This window comes from Drosophila grimshawi, unplaced genomic scaffold (genome assembly GCF_018153295.1).
Source record: "Drosophila grimshawi isolate 15287-2541.00 unplaced genomic scaffold, ASM1815329v1 contig_848, whole genome shotgun sequence".
Lineage (NCBI taxonomy): Eukaryota > Metazoa > Arthropoda > Insecta > Diptera > Drosophilidae > Drosophila > Drosophila grimshawi.
In genome coordinates, this window is record NW_025063692.1 from 15,290,474 (window position 1) to 15,310,039 (window position 19,566).

The following is a 19,566-nucleotide window of genomic DNA, read 5'->3' on the forward strand; positions in this document are numbered from 1 at the left end:
ATGACGCCATCGGCCATCACCCATACTCTCGCCTGACATTCAGATCCGGATCCTCGTTGTTCGTATACAAAAATCGTACTTAAATAACTCTGAAGCAGTAAATTGGATTCCAATGTTCCATCATCCACGGATTGTTTGAAAATTCCGATTTAACGAATTCAACATAAGTAGTACATATGTAAGCAAAATGTAATTTTGAGTTTTTAATGTAATTTTAACATGAACATGTATTTTCGTTTCGTTATCTATTTGTTTATTGATAATACCATAAGCATTTGGTTATTGGGTTACTTTCTTTGTTGATGAATTCAGCTAATTACAGACATTAATTTTATTTATTACTTTTGATTTAGGTATAAATTGTACATAAAAAATCATAATAAAAGTACAATATTGTACGTATTCATGTGTGATTTTGTGGCATATACATATAAACATAAGTAAGAATGTATTGCATGTATGTATACAGTAGATTTAAATTTACATATAAACATATAAATATGTATGTATAAAGATTCAGAAATTAACATAACTTTAATGGTTGCTTCTAGTGATGCGTTCATATTAACCACAAAACATTCAGAGTAGCTTTTATCGTTAAGCATTACCTTTAGTTTTACGCATTATCAAAATTTGACGTATCAAATTTGATTCATATTACACTTGTATTTTGTTTTTTTTTTTTGGTTTTTTGTTTTTTGTTGGTTTTAATTTTATTTTAATTTTTTGTGAACATAAAATGGAATTTATGAACTTTATGACTGGTATGCATATAAAAAAAGATGAGACCATTTTACACAATGCCACTTCTGTTCAAATACATATTCACCAAATGAATTCTCAACTTTGAAATTATGTTTTGATTCCCATGCACACACAACAATAGAACTGTGATATTTAAGAAAATAGAGTTTATCTATAAATTTCCCGTGTGTTCTTGCCATTGTACGGAATTGAGCTAATTGTCTGTCTGATTGTGAGATGTTATTTCAAATAAACCACTGAACCACTGATGTTACAATTGAATATGTATTATTAATCAACTTATAATTTGGTTTAGCTTTAGCATTTATTATTCAAAGGATTATGTTTATATGTTTTTTTGTTCGGTAATACTTGTGCGGACCAGTTCTTAAAATTTATAAAAGCGTAGCATTGTGTGTATGTGTCGGCGTGCAAGCTTTTCCGTCCCAGCTATATTTAAAAAAAAAAATAATAATTAAAGAATTTAATAAGTATAAAAATTAAGTGCTCTTTTATTGACGTATTTATCTATCCTCGTTGAGCGTTTTATATACGAATGGCTTTGTTTTTTTTTTTTTTCTCATTTAGTTGGCTTTGCGGGTATTGCATGTATGTATGAACATAATACAGTTGAAATTTTTGGGTATACATAATTTAGAAGCTCATACGTGTCTTATGATCAAACAATAACCAAACTACATATAAAATTGCAACCCTTTCCACTTTGGGGGTAAAGCTAAGTATGAAGAACTCTCGAATACACTTATTCTGTAACAATTGATAAAGTTAATGTGCCGGTCACGAGGTCTGAATATTCTCATACACGTTGTTGCTACTTGGTATGCATGTGAGTTGTACTTTCACGATCGTTACTTCTGTTAGTCTATATGTTAAGATTTCGTTAAACATTTATAAATTTTTTTTAGGTTTTAAAGTTAATTTTTCCATTTATTGTTGTAGCTTATATGGCCGTCAATTATATATGTAAATAGTTTTTTTTTCACTAATAAGTATGTTATTTAAATCATTCTTATTTTTGTTTGTATATAAATTAAGGACTTAAACGTTATAAGAAAAATGTTTTATAAAGTGTATTGTTTACTGATTTCTTTTTTTTTTTTTTCATTTCATCATTACATTAAATTTTGTAATTTACGCAATATAATCTTTGCCTTTTTAGTTTCTATCTGTGAATTTTGTTTTTGTTTTGTTTTTTTTTTTTGGTTTTTTCTTGTTTTTTTCTTTTAAGATTTTTTTTTTTGTTTTTTGTTTTTTTGTAAATGCTTTAATTTTATTTGACTTTGCTTCATTATGACGAACTTTCTGTATATATGTGAAGTCAGGATTTTACTTTTGATGTTTGACAAATGAGACTGACGCGTCACCCGTTGTTCAAACACATACATATGTACGGATATTACAGTATAATTACCATAACTATCGTGCTATCATAGTAATCAACATAGTGTGCGCACTCAATTTATTTATTTTTTATTACTATATAGCGAGAGTCTCCGCCCAAATGACTTTTATACGATTTGAACTAACTTTACGTACTTTAAACTGTTGCTGTTGCCGAAATTCTGACTAAACAACTGACTATCAGCGACAGCTCATCATAGGTTTTGTTTCGAATTTTTCATTTACACTAATAATATACTTGTATGTGTGTATGTCTAGTTGTATGTTGCTGTGTATGTCTGTGTTTTGGTTTGTTGTATAAGTATAATAAGTATATAGCAATATAAATAATTTGTATATAAAGTTCTTGTTTTTGCTGTGGTCTACGTTGCAGTCAACGCCGTTTTCCATCCTCATTTTCGCTGTTGCTATTGCACTACACGTCAAGCATTTTGAAACATACTCCTCTGTCACTGTTTTAGCCCAGAACAGTAACAAAGAACCACTGACATCAGAGCACAAAAATGATATTGGTGCGACATATGTATATTTATATGCATGTATCTACACCTATGTTTGAGGGGATGTCGCTTTTGTTGCTGCTGTTCTGTTGTTATTGTCGCTGCTGCTAAACGCTGACTGCGCGCAACCACCGCCACGTTGACCCTACCCCACCCATTAATACGCATTGTGCACGACACTTAGTTCCACACGCGTAAGAACGAGTCCCACGATCCTGTTGCTACTGCCATACCATTTTCGGTGACCCCCAAACATGAAACTCTGTTATCGTGGCCAGCAAGAATGCCCGAGCGTTCTGCTTTCATTGTGTCCCATACATTACAGTTGAAATCATCATACCCCGCTAATAGCAGACGGCCGCTTTTTGAGAACGCTACGGAGGTGATACCACAAATTATGTTGTCATGCGAATACATGGCCAATTCCTGATCAGCGCGTATATCAAAGAGGCGGCAGGTTGCATCGTCGGACCCTGTCGCGAAGGCTTGTCCATTCGGGAAAAAGGTGACTGCGTTGATATCAGATTCATGCCCGGGGAACGTTTGTTTGCAAACACCTTCTCGGATATCCCACAACTTGGCAGACGCGTCACATGCACCCGATACAAACGTTTTGCATTGCGGTGCCAGTGATAGGGCCATCACATCTCCAGTATGGCCAAGAAACGAGGTAACCTGCAAGCCAGTTTCGATGTCCCAAAGGCCGCACGACATATCACCTGAGCTTGTCACAATCTGATTGTCGTCCAGGAAACGGCAGCATGATAGATAGCCACCATGGCCCGGCAGCTCACGGGACACACGCACGTTACCTTCGCGTGTCTTTAAGTTATAGATTGAACACATGTTGTCGAGGCCACCGCAGGCGACGTAGCTTCCCGATGGAGCGTATGCACATGTCATCACCCACGATGAGCGCAGCGGTATGGCATGCACTTTGTTTGTGGTGTGCGAGTCCCAAACGATCAGTTTACCATCTTGTGAAGCTGATACGAGGTTCCTGGAGTCATTGCCCCAATGCATGGCATAGATTTTGGCCAGATGACCGCGCAACGTACGTCGCGTGCGCATTTGTATACGTCCAATTGGTTCCAGCAAAGTGGCTGCCTGCAACAGAGACGTATCGCACGCAGCCTTTCGTGCATCTCGAATAGCATTCTTTAGAGATTCGGCTTCTTGTCTTAGACTGTCTAGTTCATTCATTTTATATTTTTTGAGAGATTGCCTCTTTCTTCAGATGTTTTGCTCTTTTCCACTCGTAGCGTCCCTAAGGCTTGTCAAAAAGACGTTCGAAACTGAACTGATTGACTTGCTGGTCTCTACTGGTTACTGGTTTCAAAGCTAAATGTGTACTTTGAATTAGTTTGAAATATATTTTTTGCTATTCAAATGCTAAAATCAGCAAACTCACGTTTCTATATATTTTGATTGAAGTATTTTTTGCAGCTTGTCCTGTTGATTTCTGTTCGCCTGACTGCCGTCGCTTCAAGTACGCCTGCATACAAGCAATGTGATATTAGCAGTACATTCACCGGTTATAGTATGGTTGTTGCCACTTCAAGTTGACTTGCTTTCCACGTCCAAGAGTACAATTTTCTTTCTTCCGTGTCTTTGGAATATTTAAAATACACCTCTTATCTGTATCTTCCTGCTAGTTGAGCTAAAATTAATTTTTTTTCTTTTTCAGAACACTTACTTGCCTTGGCCGGCTGTAGTTATTGAGTTTATGTATGTATGTAGCGTGTTTCTTGTTTTCAATCCGCGTAAGAGAACGTTCGTTCGATTATATAGAACTGTGTACCAAAACGGTGGTATTTTTGTCACTTATGGTATTCCGTTTCACAAATTGTCTGTCTGCGCCGATTGCCTTTTTTTTACTGTTCTTTCAGTTTACTGTGAACCTCTCTCCTCCTTGCTCCTTTTATCTATAATTTGCAATTCAGAAGATATATTTTAGTTATTGAATTCGACGGTGTTGGATGAAATTTGCTCACAGAGTTCCTCTTGTTCAGCTTGTTATACGTCAATTTTTTAATTTATGCAGCACATATTATTCCACTGTTTTTTAGTTAATTTCAGATTTGTGTTTACACTCGTGAAACATTTAACCATAAATTGAACTGTCCCTAATGAAATAATTTTCTCTTTTGCTGTTGGCCGCTCGATTGGTCCGCCTGTTTTCACCCGTGCTGCTGCCTTCTCTCGGCTACTCAATTCGCTTTTTTGGTACACCAAAATTGTAATTTTTGCACCACCGCTGCCAAAAGTGAGCAAGTTAATGGGAGCAAGCAGTACAACCAGTGTTTCATAATGACGAGTATTGGTATGTACGGCAGCGAAAGCAGGTTCGAATGTGACCGCAGAGTGGCGGCGCGACAAGCATAGTAAAATGGGAGTGACGGTTTATCCCATTCGCACCAACCAGAAGTGACGTTTCATGAAATTGACCGAGCGAGAAAGAAATACAAGAGAAAAATCAATTTTAAATACTAAAATATTCGAGATAACAATTATTTTAAATAATATAAAGTATGAATAAGTTGCACATAAATTTATACATTAGCTCAAAATATATATAGCCGCTGAATTCGAATTTGTATTTAAAAAACTATGTACATACACATTAAAAGATATATATATACTATATATATATATATATATAATTGAACATATATATATACACATATATATATTTCAATGACTGAGCTACATATGTATATATAAATTTCAATAGTGAACACACACCTGGCCACCGTAGTCGCGGTCTTTCAGAACTTAATAAGTTACTTTATTGATGCTTTTAAGTAACGAGATTATTTTAAAAACAATCAGTTCAACAGCTGCATGGATTTAACTCTGTATATAGATATTAAAACCCGTCAACTAATCGCCCGTATCTTCGACAACTTTTTCACAGTATATCAATCTTAACACAACTCCTCATTTGCACTTTACAATTGGTAGCCAACACCTAGAAGTAGTCCAGACTTGCAATACAAATATCGATTAATTGAAGTAATCGATGTATCGAACAGCTATATGAATATTAATATGATTACACGAATTGAAATATTATATTTAAAAATTATAATGCATTAAGCTCATATGTATTTTTCTTATTTTATATTTGTGTCAGTATAATCTGAACGGTCCTGGGACTATGAAATTTTTGCTTGCTAAAATATGTGCAAAAATTTGTATTCCCATTGAAACATGATATCAAAATTAGGTCTGCTAAGTACAAATATTAAGTTTTGTGAGATTTTCGTAATGGCTTTAATATTCAAGATATATAATATCCTCTTTCACCGAAATTTGTACTTTAATTAGTTTAAGAAAGATCTGCAATTGCCTGCAGGATAACATTAACTTACTGTTTTTAAGACATACTACTAAGCCTTAGGCTGATGTTTCTCTTTTGAATAATTCTTATTATTCATATCACAATATATTTTTATATTATAATTACGTGAAATAGTAGGCTGGGAAACAATTTACGATAAGTTAGAAATCAAATCAACGCGATTAACGAATATAATGCTGCCGATATTTATTTATTTTAACGGGGTCGAGCACATATCGATAAGTTTTTCAATGCGACAACGTATATTATGACGTCACAAAAAAAATTAGGTTTTATGTTTACACAAAGAGTGTCTATTCGAGAAAAAAGTGTACGAAGTCGTGAAATGTAAATAGAAAATATAAATGTTTGCCGTTAATTTACATTACATTCGTAATAGAATCACAAGCAAAAAAAAATGTGGTGTTCTTTTGTGAGATTTTAATATACACTTACGTCTCGCAGTGAACCCAAAAAATATTTTGAGAGCCAAGTTAAAATATATGCCTCTATGCCATTAGAATAAATTCTTAAAAGTGGTTCTTGTTCTAATTCCATGTTTCAAATTGTTCGAAGAAATATTGGAATAGAATGGAATGGAATGCGGTTATTCGATTAAATATAGCAATCGACGCCGTTCGGTAATGGCGAAACAATTGTACAATAATTTATCAAAACACATTTTTTGTACTCGAAGCAATCATTTATTAGTTGGCGAATATTTGTTGAAATCTTCAAATCGGTTTATAATAGAAAATGTAACAATGTGTGTTTTGCCATTAAATTAATTAAAAGGATACTTGGATTATGCCATTTGTTATGGATATATGTACTCGCTGTCCGGGAATAATGCACATATGCATGTACTAATTAAAATAAAGGTCAAATGATTTGTTAATAAACGAAAATAATATACAATTGTCGTACGTAAAGGCACATGTTCATTTTCATGCATGCGAAGATATATAGAAGAGTGCATGCGTATAATTGTTTAAATGGATCAGCATTTGCATTTAAATCAGCAGCGTTGTAACGATTTGTATTCAAAAAGTACGTGCAATATACATTCAGAAGAACGAATTGATATCGACCGATCCGAAAGAGATGCAACGCACCCATTATTGCGTACTGATCAGCATTTAATAAACTTTACGCAGTGTCTTGGATGTAACGGACAAATTCAAAACAATTCGTTTAGCGACATTTGTGCGCATTATTCACTTTATCGGCATCCACAGAGTAATGCAAAGTGCTTATATTGCAGCGGAAGCGTTTATTACTATTTACAACCGGGAAAACTGAATCCAGAAGTTTTTCATTACTGTTCGCCACGAAAACAATCCAAAGAAGAAAATACATCTGCAGCGTAAGAAATTGTAAACATGGCAAATACTGGCACCGATTTTGCTGAAGAGAATTCCGACATGGAATTTGACAAAATGTCTGAAGAATCTGAAGCGTCTGAATATTCTGATCATGATAGCGAAGATGGCGGCACCCTCGATGATGAAGCAGGTAGTTCAGTCAACTATCAATCCCAGGCGACCACCAAAGGTTCTACAAACAAAAACGGCACTATTGGTTCACAAAGTTCATTAAACAAATTACAATTGGGCAAACTAGGTGGAGAAAGCGGCCAAGCGGTTCCACTACACAATCAGAATTACGGCAAAACGGTAACCGGGCATCCGAACTATGGTTTTGGAAAGCGCTGGTCAAAATCAGAGGACGTTTTACTAAAGGCGCTAGTTGAGAAACATGGTGAACGCTGGGATATTATTGGGCCAAACTTCAAGGAGCGACTCGAGCAGCAAGTACAACAGCGTTGGGCAAAAGTATTGAACCCTGAGCTTATTAAGGGGCCTTGGACACGCGACGAAGATGACAAAGTTATTGAATTGGTCAAAAATTTTGGCCCAAAGAAGTGGACATTGATTGCTCGGTATTTAAATGGACGAATTGGGAAACAGTGCCGTGAACGTTGGCATAATCACCTTAACCCAGTGATTAAAAAAACGGCTTGGACCGAGGAAGAGGACAAAATAATTTATAATGCTCACATTATGCTTGGAAACCAATGGGCTAAAATAGCAAAACTACTGCCTGGACGCACAGACAATTCAATCAAAAACCACTGGAATTCAACAATGCGCCGTAAATACGATGTTGAACGTAGATCAGTTGGTACGGTAGCTGGTGGTGATTTGAAGAGCTCACGCACTCGTCTGATCGAATTAATCAAAACCGGTGGTAGCGGCAAGTTGCCACAAATTGCTAATTGCAAATTGGCACCATTAAATGGAAATGTTATCAATTCAAATAAACCAGAAAAGATGGAAACACAAGAATCGAATTGTAAGGAATCGTCTGGCAGCCAGATGATCGCTAACAAAATTACAAAAGAATTGAGCAGCGAAACATACAAAACAGCGACTCGCTTCGCAGATTTTGATGCACAAAGTGGGAGTGGGTCGGCGAAATGTATATCAATGCCAGGACAACCTCTTTCGCAATATCCTGAACTTAAGCTTAGTAGGTCGACGCCTAACATACTTAAGCGATCCCGCACACACATTCCTGATGTATCGAATAGTCTTAATAGCAGTACGGATGTATCGAAATGCGAAACAAGTACAAAGCTGCCAGAATCCCCAGTTATTACACCAATTAAAGCGCTACCCTTCTCGCCAAGTCAATTCTTAAAATCGCCATGCTTCACAACATTTGAAGATATGAATTTACGGGCAAGCACGCCAGTCGTCAAAGTTTATAACCGCGTCGGAATGATAGTTAAAAAGGAATCGGAAACGTCATCAATTGAAACGCCACACAAGAGTAAGTGCCGCTTCCCTTGCTTATCACGCACAGCTTTCTTAATTTGTATTCTCCAACACAGGTTTAGTTGTACCACGTACTCCAACTCCATTTAAAAATGCCCTCGAAGAAGTTGGTAGAAAGCGAGGCGGTCGGTCTTTCATATCGTCGAGTCCTACGAGTATGGCTGAGGATATAGCTCAAATCATCAACGAGGAGCAGAAGAATGAACTCGAGGCCAATTTCAGCAAAGGTGGTGGTGACAATGATCGCGATGACCTGTCAGACGCGGAGTATTCAAATACTCTTGCAAACATAAGTTTGCATTCGCCTGCACCAAAGCGGGCCAAGAAATCATTGCTTCCCAGTTGGAACGTAAACATTTTGCAATCTGGAAAAAAAATGCAACCGTTTGAAACAGAGACACCAAGCAAATTTCTGAATTCAGGACAATCGCTAACACCTTTCTCCCCAAGCAACATAATGAAGGATACATTATGCAGTGAAGAGGATTTGCTGTTCGACGAGGGCAAAAAAGAAAATAGGCCGTACGGTCAAAAGATTCGTGGTATATCCAGCCATAATCTGTTGGACCCAAAGTGGGCTCAAGTTGCTTGCGGCAAAACCAAAGATCAAATTTTTATGGAGGAGGCGGCACATGCATGTCTTCAGAATTTCGACTTGATGCCGCGGTCCCTAAATTTTGAGAAACAAAATTAATTTTCACTTAACCGTTTGAAAAACAATAAAAATTGTATAAAAAATATATTTTGGAAATATGTATTTGTTGAAAATATGTAAAAGATCAATACAATATTCCGATTACTAATGTTAATAACAGTCTAACCGCCAAACCTAGTGGATCACTTTGCCGCTTTAAAACCCAACAGGTTATGGGCCCAGACATAAAGAAAAAGTTGAATGAAAGTATGTATGTTGAAAATATGTAAAAGATCAATACAACATTCCGATTACTAATGGTAATAACAGAAAATATCGATACTGCGCTCGATACCCCAACTTAAGTATACATTGAATAAAAGCTCTTCTTAGTCTAACCGCTAAACCTAGTGCATCGCTTTACCGCTTTAAAACCCACCAGTATTAGCAGCACTAATATGTAAAGTATGCTTAAGAATTGTATGAACCATGCAAAATATTATGTAGAAGCGGTCAAAATAATAGAAGTGTTGCTTCATAAAATGCTAATTCTCAATATTGTCAGGGCCTCTTTCAGATTTTCTTCGATTTCATGGATCTTTTACCCATCGATTCTTTGTTCTTTTTTTTTTTTGTTTACCTATTTGTTTTACTTATGTTATGTTTTTGTCTGTTGTCTTGACCTAGTTTATTAAGAGTTTGTTGAGTAAAATAATGCAATATTATCTCATCTGCTTAACACAATTCCAAAAGAAAAAAAAAACTGCACATGTGAAAAGCTAAAACTCTTTAAAAATATTTAATCTCAAGAAAAGTGTTCTACTTTGTAAAACAACGAATGGAGGGTTTTTTAATCGAATCTTCCCCGGAAAATCGTGGTAAACGGCGGTTATTTTTAATGAACGTATTCCACTACTACTACTATCCTTTTTTAATTTTGTTAATTTATGTCAATCGCGTCTTTCGATGTTTACATATTGTCATTATTAATTGCTTGTGTTTTAATATTCATAATTATACCATTGTAACATATTATGTATTTAAATGTGGCATATTCAGCTGGAAGTCTGTCGTAAAACAGAAAACAAAAATATCAAATGTGTGTAAAACGTACAACCACATAATATTGTGAATTGGGGACAAAAATGTGGATTTCGGCATGTATAATCCGGTCTACTACAGTATGCAATCTGCGGCGTGCCTAAAAAAATTGTTCTTTCCTGTATTTGAATTATGTTTGAGCTATTTGTTTTTAACGACTGATCAGATAAATATCGCATGCTGTTAAAATCGGATCTTTAGATTTCGGCTAAATCTATTATATATAGAAAAGAGCTGAAATGGCTAAATGAATTGGATTCTCAAGAAACATTATTTGCAATCTACTTGCATCATCAATCTACAAGCTATGATTAAAACGAAAAGATTCTCAGAAAATTACATATGCAATTTTACAATTTATATTTACAAAATACCTGCAGAGATCATATAATTTGTCGTAAGGTGTGTGTCGCAATGAAGAAAATGTTACCGACCGCATTAAATATATATATTCATATGCCGGATAGAATAATTATATCATTAAGCTGCTCGTGCGAAAGATTTGCTCTTATATAGAAAATAGATAAAGAGAAATCCGTATTACCTAACACAAAAACACAATAAAATTGATTTATCTATAATGCCTGTACAACATAGCTATATATTAATGTATATATGTATACAATGATATTATGTTCTAGTTTAAATTTGTAATTTGTGTACCATTTATAAAATATGACATGAGTAATGTATTGTGAAGCATTGTTTTTATACCCCTTTTATACTCCACAGTCTTAAGCTATTAATGCAACTTTAAATAAATAAGTGAATATATAAAATAAATCTGTATTTTTTCCGACACATTTTCATATGATAAAACCGAACGCATCACATAACTATCCAAAATAGGAGCTATCGGCCGAAATATAAGTTATCAAAAAATTACGAAATGTGTACATTTACCGGCTAAATAATTGAAAAACAAAATGCTAGTTCCAAAACCGGAGCTAAGTTTTTCAATTCGAAGATAACTTGACGCAAAAGTAGCTGAACTGTAATATTTGAATGGTTGCAAGATAAACTCAGCTCAGGGACCAGTTCCATTTAGTGGCATTCTTTGTGCCAAACACTTATCTCTGACAACGTTGGAGTCAAACTAACAAAAAAATGTCAAAAGAAAAAATATATTGATGTTATCGTGATTTTTTTTTGATATTGTACGCGAACTCATTCAGTGGGCCTATCATTGCAAGTGAGATCAATGAAAACGATACGACATGGAAGAGAGCGATACGATCAAAGTTTACCAGCAGCGAACTGGCGAACAAATAAGCTAGATAATATATAGAGAATTACTACTACCTCTTTGATACAACAAATTAATTTGACTTAGTCTTACTACGTAGATTTGAATGAATGAATTTTTAAGATGAGTAAGACCTCAATGTCATCTTGGCAAAAACATTGCCTCTATCCTTTTTGACTAGATTATTATGAATATTTAAAGTATCTATGCAGTCAGGCTGGAGTTTAGTAAAATCCTTAAGTGACCATAAATGCATGCCGATGAATCCATATCCAAATCTGTATATTTACTTACTGCAATCTTTTTTCCCTGGTGTAGAATTTAGTTTGCAGTAATGTCATTTTAAAGATTAAGATCAGGTTAGTCTTTGGGTGCAAGCGATTTCAAAGATAAAACAATGTTTTGTATAAGAATACTAACTACATTATTATTTATTTTGTATGTGTTTTTGGGACTAGCTATTTAACAATTGTTTGCGCTATCGCTAAATCCTTGAAATTGATATCGTCGGGTGCATTATCAATAGCAAAGTTAAATTTGAACTGGGTTCCATCGTTTGTAAGCCGGCTTGTTGTCAGCGAGGAGACCTCAGATTCACACACAGCTGATGTCGCTGGTTGGGCAATTGATGGAGTTACATCGGAATCAGTAGCGTTATCAGTGGGCACAGCAAAGTCAAAACGAAAATCCTTTCCGGAAGTTAGTAGGGCTGATTTTTTGACGAACCTGGACTCTTTATTTGCATCAGTCGCGGGCGTAAATTTGATTTGTTTCGAAGCTACAAATAAATAATAAAAAAAAGAATACATTAATTTACTCCGGAAAACATGCAGTGAAATAAATATATTCCATATAAGTCCATCATCGTTCTATCTCTTTCTAGCACGTATTAGAAAGAGATCAAGTGATGAAGAAGGCACACTATCGGATAACGTAAATATAATTTACATATATACATATGTATTGATTCTGTTGGCAACAACATATTCCTTATAAATACTATTACCTTACTCACACAATACATGCATGTATATTTTACTTACAAGCTTAATATCACTTAAGCTTACGCCATAATTATTAGTACTATTCTTAGGTAATTTGTTGACCCATAAGTAAAACAGATTTTGTCTTATAAATTTTCTTCGCGCTGCACATGGGTAATAGTTAAATTAATCAGTTGGCGGCGGTTTCTTACCCAGCAGCAGCTTCTTTTCTTCCTGTTGCATTTTAGACCGGTAATCGCCCAGGGCAATTTTCATAACCTGACGCTTTTTTATGAGAGGTGCTGTTTGGCTCGTTAATGTTTTTAAGTTTTTGGCCGCATTTTCCGCTGTGAGTATAAATGTGTTGTATATACATACATATATGCAAATATAAGTTGAGGTTTAATTTAGTTTACCAATTTTTTGGCTCAATTTGCCGGTGTTTAAAGCGGTTTGGAGCTGATGAACGCACCAATAGAGTTCCAGCTCAAATTGTATGTCGCTTTCTCCATCGAATGCGGGTTTCTTGGGCACCGATTCAATTGGCGGTGGGTTGCTGACCGATTTTGCAGTCTTCCTGCGATGCATGTTTATACTCACTTCATGTGCGACTATTTAAAATACATATACATTGACACATACCATGCTTGCATATACATGTATGTATATGGGTATATGCGATGTATATTCTAACGCCTTCGTGAAGTCGCCATTTTGATGACGTCAGGGCTTATGTTGTATGACACAAATTCATGCAATGCCATACAATTTAACCGATTTTTTTTAACGTAATTGTATATTTTGATCTAATTCAATTCTGCCTATATGTTTTCGTTTTTTTTGTTTCTCATGTTTTTACAATTTCATAAACGGGTTGTTTCATTTAATTATTTAATTTTTATTGATTGAATGTAAGTAAGAATTATATAATATTTGTACAACAACCATTGATGTAAGTGACAATATATTTCTGCAAGTCGAACATATATCGTTCTGTATCATACATATTTTAACTACTAATCTAAATAAATATTCAAAATAAACAATATATTGCTGATAAATATATAAATGCACCTCTGTCATGCAAAGTCGCTCCGTGTGTTATTGACTTTAGGGCTACGATACTAGTACTGAAAAGTTTTTGCCGGCCCTGGCAAGAGCATCGTGTTTCCGTTTTACTTACATATCTGCCTTTTTAACATCGTCGACTGACAAAGGTAGGTCGATTGCTCTCGCTCAAATTTTTGATTTGGCTAATATTGTTATTCTCGTTACATATAGTTGTTTTTGTGACTTAAACGTTCAATATGGTTGCCGTAAAGAAACAGGTAAGTGCTAACCATAGATCGAGTGCGAAAAAAGTAGATCATTAACAAAAACGGTTTGTGTTTTAATTGCAGAAAAAGGCCTTGGAGAGCACCAATGCGCGTTTGGCGCTGGTTATGAAATCCGGCAAATATTGCCTGGGTTACAAGCAAACGCTGAAGACCCTGCGTCATGGCAAGGCCAAACTGGTGCTCATCGCCAGCAACACGCCTGCTTTGAGGTGAGAGCGAAAACGTTTCGCTATTGTGGAATTGAAAGAAAATATTACTGAGAAGTAGATTTCCATTACGCCCAAGTATGAACAGCAATTTTAGGCTGTTGTAGAGTTGTTGTTGTTGTTGGAACCATATGGAGTCTTCTTTAATGCGGACTGAGAAATATGATTCCAAAATCGAATAATATTGATGGAAACTATGGAGTAGTATTGTCTCAACCAGCAGTAACAGCACATATGCGCAAGAAAGCAAGAGCGATATAATTTCAGATTGCTCTGATTCGCATGGCTCCAAATGGTTCCAGTAACGACATTCTGTACATGGATGCTTGGGGTAAGGACTTCGTCTCATTAGATTTCACCAATTATCTCAATTTGAAGCTATGCACAACATATATGATGATTTTTGTAATTCCGATAGCCCTGACGAATTTTATTACTAGAGACTCTTTCTGAATGTTGTCAATACTAACTATAGAGATTAAGAGGACATTCTCAAACACTGTGAATGGTATTTAACAATTTGGTCTTGTGACAATTGCAGGAAGTCGGAGATTGAGTACTATGCCATGTTGGCCAAAACTGAAGTTCAGCACTACAGTGGCACCAATATTGAGCTGGGCACCGCTTGTGGCAAATACTTCCGTGTGTGCACGATGTCCATTACCGATCCTGGAGATTCGGACATCATCCGCTCTTTGCCCGACAATTAAACAATGAAAAGGATATATATAATTTTGTAAATCGGACATTTTTAATAAAAACCCTTTGAAATTGTATGCATGGAGTTTGAAGACTTATTATTCCAGGTTTAATGCGTGCGAGAGATATTTTGATAAGGTTAATCTAAAGTTCTAGTAATTCTACTAGTTGCGTGGGTACAATATGTGCTTACGCCGGCATTAAAGCGGATATGTTTGTGTGAATTGAATACTTATTTCAAAATGTAAAAGTCGGTTAAACAATTGGCTAACACACATAATTCTGTGAGGAGCTCGTATAAATGCACAAATGCACCGCATCGAATATTAAGGGATGGACTAAGTGGCGATAACTTTGGAGTCTGCGCTGTGAAGCACAATCAAGTTGTGCACATCACTAGCTCTGTTTTAAATAGATTTAAAGTTGCCTTGCGTTTCATGTTCTGGACAAATGCCTTCTGAATATTTATGTGGTTATCATATGATAGCAAACACACCGACAGCAGAACCCCGGAGTCTGTGAGGCTGTTCGTATTGCAATTTAGCGCTTGAGTGTTGATGCGCGAGAGTCGACAATGAGCTCGAATCGCTTTTTACCACCCGGGAAAGATACAATTGAAATGATGCAGGATATTAAGGAAATTCCCACAATTTCATCGCAGCGAAATCTTAAAAGGAAAATCAGCGATCCGCCCGAGGCCAACAGTTTTGTTATGTTTCAAGGCCGAGACGAAAGCTATCCGGAAGAGCTGAACAAATTGATACTGCCCCTGTCCTGTCAATTATGCAAGGCACAGATGACCTCCATGAAAAGCGCAAAGGACCACTATGAATCCAAAGCACACGATCGTCATATTAGTGCCTGGCTGGCGAAAAATTACACAGAGGTGGGCTTGCAGACGCCACCAGTTAAGCGTCTGGTGAAACAGGGCCCAACTGGTCCAAATGCATTCCACTGTAATCTATGCGACCTGGCCCTCACATCGATGACCCATGCCCGCCAGCACTACGCGGGGCGCAAGCATCAATTGGTGGAGCAGAGACGCTCCAGGCCGTCCGGTGCTGGATTCTACAATGCTGAAGGTAATTGGGTGCGCACTGGCACAAAAGCGGAGGTTGTCGCCGACGACGGTCGATTTGGCATTGGAGAACTATTCGTCAAAGCGGCGGTTGTTACAGATCTGCAGTACATGGCATCAGATATAGTTGAAAGCAATTGTAATGGAGACCAGCAGCTGGAAGCTAAGACGCCCGCTCTAGACGAAAGTCTTACATGTAAAATATGCAAGATTAGCGTCACATCCGCATCGCAAATTAAAATGCATTTGGACGGTGCAAAGCACCAAAAGAATCTACGCAAACAGAACCTGGAGGATGATGCAACAACGCCTGCTCTGTGTGGCGCGCCCGAGCACACATTAAGTACAGCAGCACCTGTTGTCACTGATGTTGATGGGGAACTATCCATGTATCGAACACCTTCCGGCTCGTACTATTGCAAACTGTGCAATAAGGCTATGAATCACATATTCATATTACAACAGCATCTTCAGGGCAAGAGGCATCTGAAGACTGTGCGTCAGAATGCAGATGCGATTGTTCACTAATATACCGAAAATGAACAGATATCTTAGGCACAACGAAGTTTACATACCCTTGCAGACCGGAGGCCACCTGCAAACAAACAAGTTTTTCACACAAAAACTCAATTTTCGACTGATCCTTTCTATGGAAGCTGTATGATGTCGTCTTCCCATTCGGCCGACTCCGATATATGTACCGCCTGCAGCAAAAGCACGGATATATTCCAAGCTTCCTCAAGATAGCTTAATAACTGAGGGATTGAAATGGATAGGCCGACGACCATAGCTATATCGACTCGACTAGTGATGCTGATCAAGAATATATAGACTTTATGAGGTCACAGACGTCTCCATTAGGGCGTTACAAAATTCGCGACAATTGAATACCCTCTGCAAGGGTATACAAAATACATTTGTATAAGAAATGCTTGACTATAATAAAATACGTTAACCAAAATTGAGTAAATGCATTTCATTCACATTTTATTACTCGTACATAACATAAAACTTTTTTTTTTATTTTATTTTTTTCTTAATCTTTTCTGATTATTTTGATTTCAAAATTAGTGTTTTTTTTTGTCTATGCTAATCCACAATACACGTAGTTCAAATCTTTTAGGAGTCATGTAAGTGTTTGACTAAAAAATGCACTTTTATCTTTAGAAGTAAGAGCTAAAATGATAGCATTTGAATGCTGGCATTATTTACAAGTTTTCAGTAGGAAATAAGGAGGGGGGTAAGGGGATATCATTATAGCGCTACTCCATTTTTCACAGCATTTCTAATCAAATTGTTAGACACAAAACCGGTCCGCCGAATGAATAATTATACATATGTAATTGCTTTTCGTCATATTACTGTGAGGGCGAGAACTCGGTGGGCGCCAGGACGCGGCAATGCATTTCGCGAATCAGCGGCACAGTGTACGCAACGCACTCGTCCCAGCCGGGTGAGCGCCAAGCTGCCTCTCTGGTCTCTTTGCGATCCTGCAGCGACTTGTAACCTGAACAATAACGAACCATAATCAATGTGATGTGCTATTTAGATGGTAAAATTGAGAATGCTTCGCAGCTATCACTTACACCAAATGTGATGGACATTATAAAGTCGACCAATCTGTGAGAAAAATCCAGCGAAGGCTTCATTGTTGTGCTTGCGGAAGTTTATGGCACGTGCCCAGTTGTTTCCCCATTCGATCATGGTGCCTGGGGTTAGTCGGTACGATCTGTTCACAAATATCATTGTTATAATTACAAAATTGTCGAACTAAAGTAGTGGTCGCTTCAAAAATTAAAAAGTCTCGGATAAATAATGTTTGGAAATTTCTTTAAGCCAATTAAAGATTAATAAACATTCTCAAAAAACACGATTTTGAATATCAGAAGACTGTAATTTTCGAGCGACTGTTACTATATCGAATTAATTGAAATTTTTAGCTTGCCGCATTTCGTAGATGTTTTTGCCAGATCGGCTCGCGATTTGAGGCCAATAGCTGAAGGCCAACAAGTATTGCAGGTGACGTGAGCGTAGAAATTTGGAACGCTCGCTCATTAGTTTAAGATACTCGGGATCGTTCCACAGATCCTCTTTGGCCTGATCAATCTTCTCGAAGCCTCCCGTGTATTTCCATAAATGCAAACACTGATCCATATCGCCCACTTGGACAGTCCATGATGCAACCAAATTGCACGACAGGCTCGTCTTCTTTTCATTAATTAGTCCCACAGTATTTTTGCTAAACATTGAAAATTCATTAATTTAATTGAAAACTTATCTGATCTGATAAGTCACTCACTAGTTATTTAGATAGTTGCCCATCGAATCAGGGCGCACGTTATGTGTATGCAGGGCATATATAATTTCCTTATCGCTCAGCATTCGGCTGTGCGACTCCTTGGTAGGCTCGATTTTTCGCACCAGTAACTTTGAAAACCATGATTCTGATTCCTTGCAGCTTGAGGTTGTTGAAACTGATCTGAATGTACACAAATACAATAAGGAAGGTTAACTAAGTATAGAGTAAATAAATAAGATATGACAGTCAAATAAGATATAATTGAAATGATTCCTAAAGTTCATTTTCCAATTAATGGTCTTATCGCGCTCATATATATATATATATATACATCGCCTTCGCATTAGAATTTCAACTTACCGGAAAGTGATAGGGCCGGTGATATTGCCCACAGACAAGATGTTACGTAGTTTTAACATTTTCGCTTCGACAATTCACGATGCTTGGGAGGGTAGCTGTGGGAAATTATTTGCATGTTATTTGTGCTACTGTTATCATTCCAGTCGATTTTTGTTTTTAATTGTATGTTTTTTTTTTTGCATTGTCCCCTTGCACTTTAGTCAAGGTGAAGTCAGAGTCAGACAAACAAGTGGCACAAGGAATAATATCTCCCCATCGATTGTAAATGTTGTCGTTTATATACGGCCCACCCACAATTGGAGTAACTTTGCAGTTCTATAAACTTGTATACCTAAAAATGTTCTATTTTTATAATTTTATTGGAAGCTGCATTCAAATACTATTCCTTAGTATAATATGTACATATGTATGAAGAAATACATCCATATGTGTATATGTGCGTTCGTCTTATCACTGGTCAATACAAAAAATATTTAAGACACAGTTGTCTTCTGCTACGACAACTTGTAGACCTACTTTTAATGCGTTGCAGTCTTTTTTTTTTCCAACTAAGCTTTTATTTATTTGAAATGCAATGTTGATGTTGTTATGTATTTAAACAAAAAGAAAATAATAAATTCGTGCTATAAATAAATATGCGATATGCTGTATAAATATCGATTGTTGGATTGCTACTCTGCGACAAAATGATTGACCACAATCGATAGTTCGGAAGCAACCCTTTGTTATGCACCTGATATCTTGCCGAGCTTGCAAGAATAGCTCAAATGTTAT

At 36.4% G+C, this 19,566-nt stretch overlaps 6 protein-coding genes across 10 annotated transcripts; 3 read left to right on the forward strand and 3 right to left on the reverse strand.

Annotated features, from left to right (window-relative positions):
- Positions 1-129: 129 nt before the first annotated feature.
- Positions 130-5,625, reverse strand: LOC6564474 (guanine nucleotide-binding protein subunit beta-1). Of its 3 annotated transcripts, none has more exons than XM_032737884.2 (5): positions 5,412-5,625; positions 4,661-4,923; positions 4,363-4,591; positions 4,078-4,275; positions 130-4,007 (listed from the first exon to the last, which is right to left on the reverse strand). In XM_032737884.2, the coding sequence occupies exon 5, from the start codon at positions 3,867-3,869 to the stop codon at positions 2,847-2,849; it is 1,023 nt and encodes a 340-aa protein (XP_032593775.1). In that variant the 5' UTR covers positions 3,870-4,007; positions 4,078-4,275; positions 4,363-4,591; positions 4,661-4,923; positions 5,412-5,625; the 3' UTR covers positions 130-2,846. The 3 variants fall into 3 exon arrangements, with proteins under 3 accessions (XP_032593775.1, XP_032593776.1, XP_032593777.1); XM_032737885.2 differs by having other exon boundaries at positions 4,078-4,314; positions 4,367-4,591; positions 5,412-5,620; XM_032737886.2 differs by having other exon boundaries at positions 4,661-4,884; positions 5,412-5,598.
- Positions 5,626-6,752: 1,127 nt separating this feature from the next.
- On the forward strand, positions 6,753-11,187 carry LOC6564473 (myb protein). Of its 2 annotated transcripts, XM_032738106.2 has the most exons (3): positions 6,753-7,563; positions 7,633-8,844; positions 8,906-11,187. In XM_032738106.2, the coding sequence occupies exons 1-3, from the start codon at positions 7,392-7,394 to the stop codon at positions 9,541-9,543; spliced, it is 2,022 nt and encodes a 673-aa protein (XP_032593997.1). In that variant the 5' UTR covers positions 6,753-7,391; the 3' UTR covers positions 9,544-11,187. The 2 variants fall into 2 exon arrangements, with proteins under 2 accessions (XP_032593997.1, XP_032593996.1); XM_032738105.2 differs by having other exon boundaries at positions 6,753-8,844.
- Positions 11,188-12,235: 1,048 nt separating this feature from the next.
- On the reverse strand, positions 12,236-13,421 carry LOC6564472 (UPF0488 protein CG14286). Its single transcript, XM_001991797.2, has 3 exons — positions 13,230-13,421; positions 13,026-13,160; positions 12,236-12,608 (listed from the first exon to the last, which is right to left on the reverse strand). The coding sequence occupies exons 1-3, from the start codon at positions 13,399-13,401 to the stop codon at positions 12,289-12,291; spliced, it is 627 nt and encodes a 208-aa protein (XP_001991833.1). The 5' UTR covers positions 13,402-13,421; the 3' UTR covers positions 12,236-12,288.
- A 588-nt stretch (positions 13,422-14,009) lies between these two features.
- On the forward strand, positions 14,010-15,140 carry LOC6564471 (60S ribosomal protein L30). Its single transcript, XM_001991796.3, has 4 exons — positions 14,010-14,030; positions 14,095-14,141; positions 14,214-14,359; positions 14,898-15,140. Exons 2-4 carry the CDS (start codon positions 14,121-14,123, stop codon positions 15,064-15,066), a joined length of 336 nt encoding a protein of 111 aa, XP_001991832.1. The 5' UTR covers positions 14,010-14,030; positions 14,095-14,120; the 3' UTR covers positions 15,067-15,140.
- Positions 15,141-15,480: 340 nt separating this feature from the next.
- Positions 15,481-17,098, forward strand: LOC6565008 (zinc finger protein 346). The gene has a single exon (XM_001991795.3). The coding sequence runs from the start codon at positions 15,630-15,632 to the stop codon at positions 16,659-16,661; it is 1,032 nt and encodes a 343-aa protein (XP_001991831.2). The 5' UTR covers positions 15,481-15,629; the 3' UTR covers positions 16,662-17,098.
- Positions 17,099-17,103: 5 nt separating this feature from the next.
- Positions 17,104-19,470, reverse strand: LOC6565007 (protein NipSnap). Of its 2 annotated transcripts, none has more exons than XM_001991794.3 (6): positions 19,309-19,470; positions 18,793-18,887; positions 18,433-18,612; positions 18,079-18,372; positions 17,720-17,862; positions 17,104-17,640 (listed from the first exon to the last, which is right to left on the reverse strand). In XM_001991794.3, exons 2-6 carry the CDS (start codon positions 18,849-18,851, stop codon positions 17,492-17,494), a joined length of 825 nt encoding a protein of 274 aa, XP_001991830.1. In that variant the 5' UTR covers positions 18,852-18,887; positions 19,309-19,470; the 3' UTR covers positions 17,104-17,491. The 2 variants fall into 2 exon arrangements, with proteins under 2 accessions (XP_001991830.1, XP_032594122.1); XM_032738231.2 differs by lacking the exon at positions 19,309-19,470 and adding an exon at positions 19,124-19,247.
- Positions 19,471-19,566: the final 96 nt, after the last annotated feature.

Bases quoted from the DNA above. Each gene is read 5' to 3' on its own strand.
- LOC6565007 (XM_001991794.3), bottom strand. From the start codon at position 18,851: ATGTTAAAACTACGTAACATCTTGTCTGTGGGCAATATCACCGGCCCT. The intron at 18,373-18,432 runs GTGAGTGACTTA...TTCAATGTTTAG, and splicing joins GGCAACTATCTAAATAACTA to CAAAAATACTGTGGGACTAA. The intron at 17,863-18,078 runs GCAAGCTAAAAA...ATTTGTGAACAG, and splicing joins AAAAACATCTACGAAATGCG to ATCGTACCGACTAACCCCAG.
- LOC6564472 (XM_001991797.2), bottom strand. From the start codon at position 13,401: ATGCATCGCAGGAAGACTGCAAAATCGGTCAGCAACCCACCGCCAATT. The intron at 13,161-13,229 runs GTAAACTAAATT...TTATACTCACAG, and splicing joins CAAATTGAGCCAAAAAATTG to CGGAAAATGCGGCCAAAAAC. The intron at 12,609-13,025 runs GTAAGAAACCGC...ATTTATTTGTAG, and splicing joins AGAAAAGAAGCTGCTGCTGG to CTTCGAAACAAATCAAATTT.
- LOC6564471 (XM_001991796.3), top strand. From the start codon at position 14,121: ATGGTTGCCGTAAAGAAACAG. The intron at 14,142-14,213 runs GTAAGTGCTAAC...TTTTAATTGCAG, and splicing joins TGGTTGCCGTAAAGAAACAG to AAAAAGGCCTTGGAGAGCAC. The intron at 14,360-14,897 runs GTGAGAGCGAAA...TGACAATTGCAG, and splicing joins AGCAACACGCCTGCTTTGAG to GAAGTCGGAGATTGAGTACT.
- LOC6564473 (XM_032738105.2), top strand. From the start codon at position 7,392: ATGGCAAATACTGGCACCGATTTTGCTGAAGAGAATTCCGACATGGAA. The intron at 8,845-8,905 runs GTAAGTGCCGCT...TCTCCAACACAG, and splicing joins AATTGAAACGCCACACAAGA to GTTTAGTTGTACCACGTACT.
- LOC6564474 (XM_032737884.2), bottom strand. From the start codon at position 3,869: ATGAATGAACTAGACAGTCTAAGACAAGAAGCCGAATCTCTAAAGAAT.
- LOC6565008 (XM_001991795.3), top strand. From the start codon at position 15,630: ATGAGCTCGAATCGCTTTTTACCACCCGGGAAAGATACAATTGAAATG.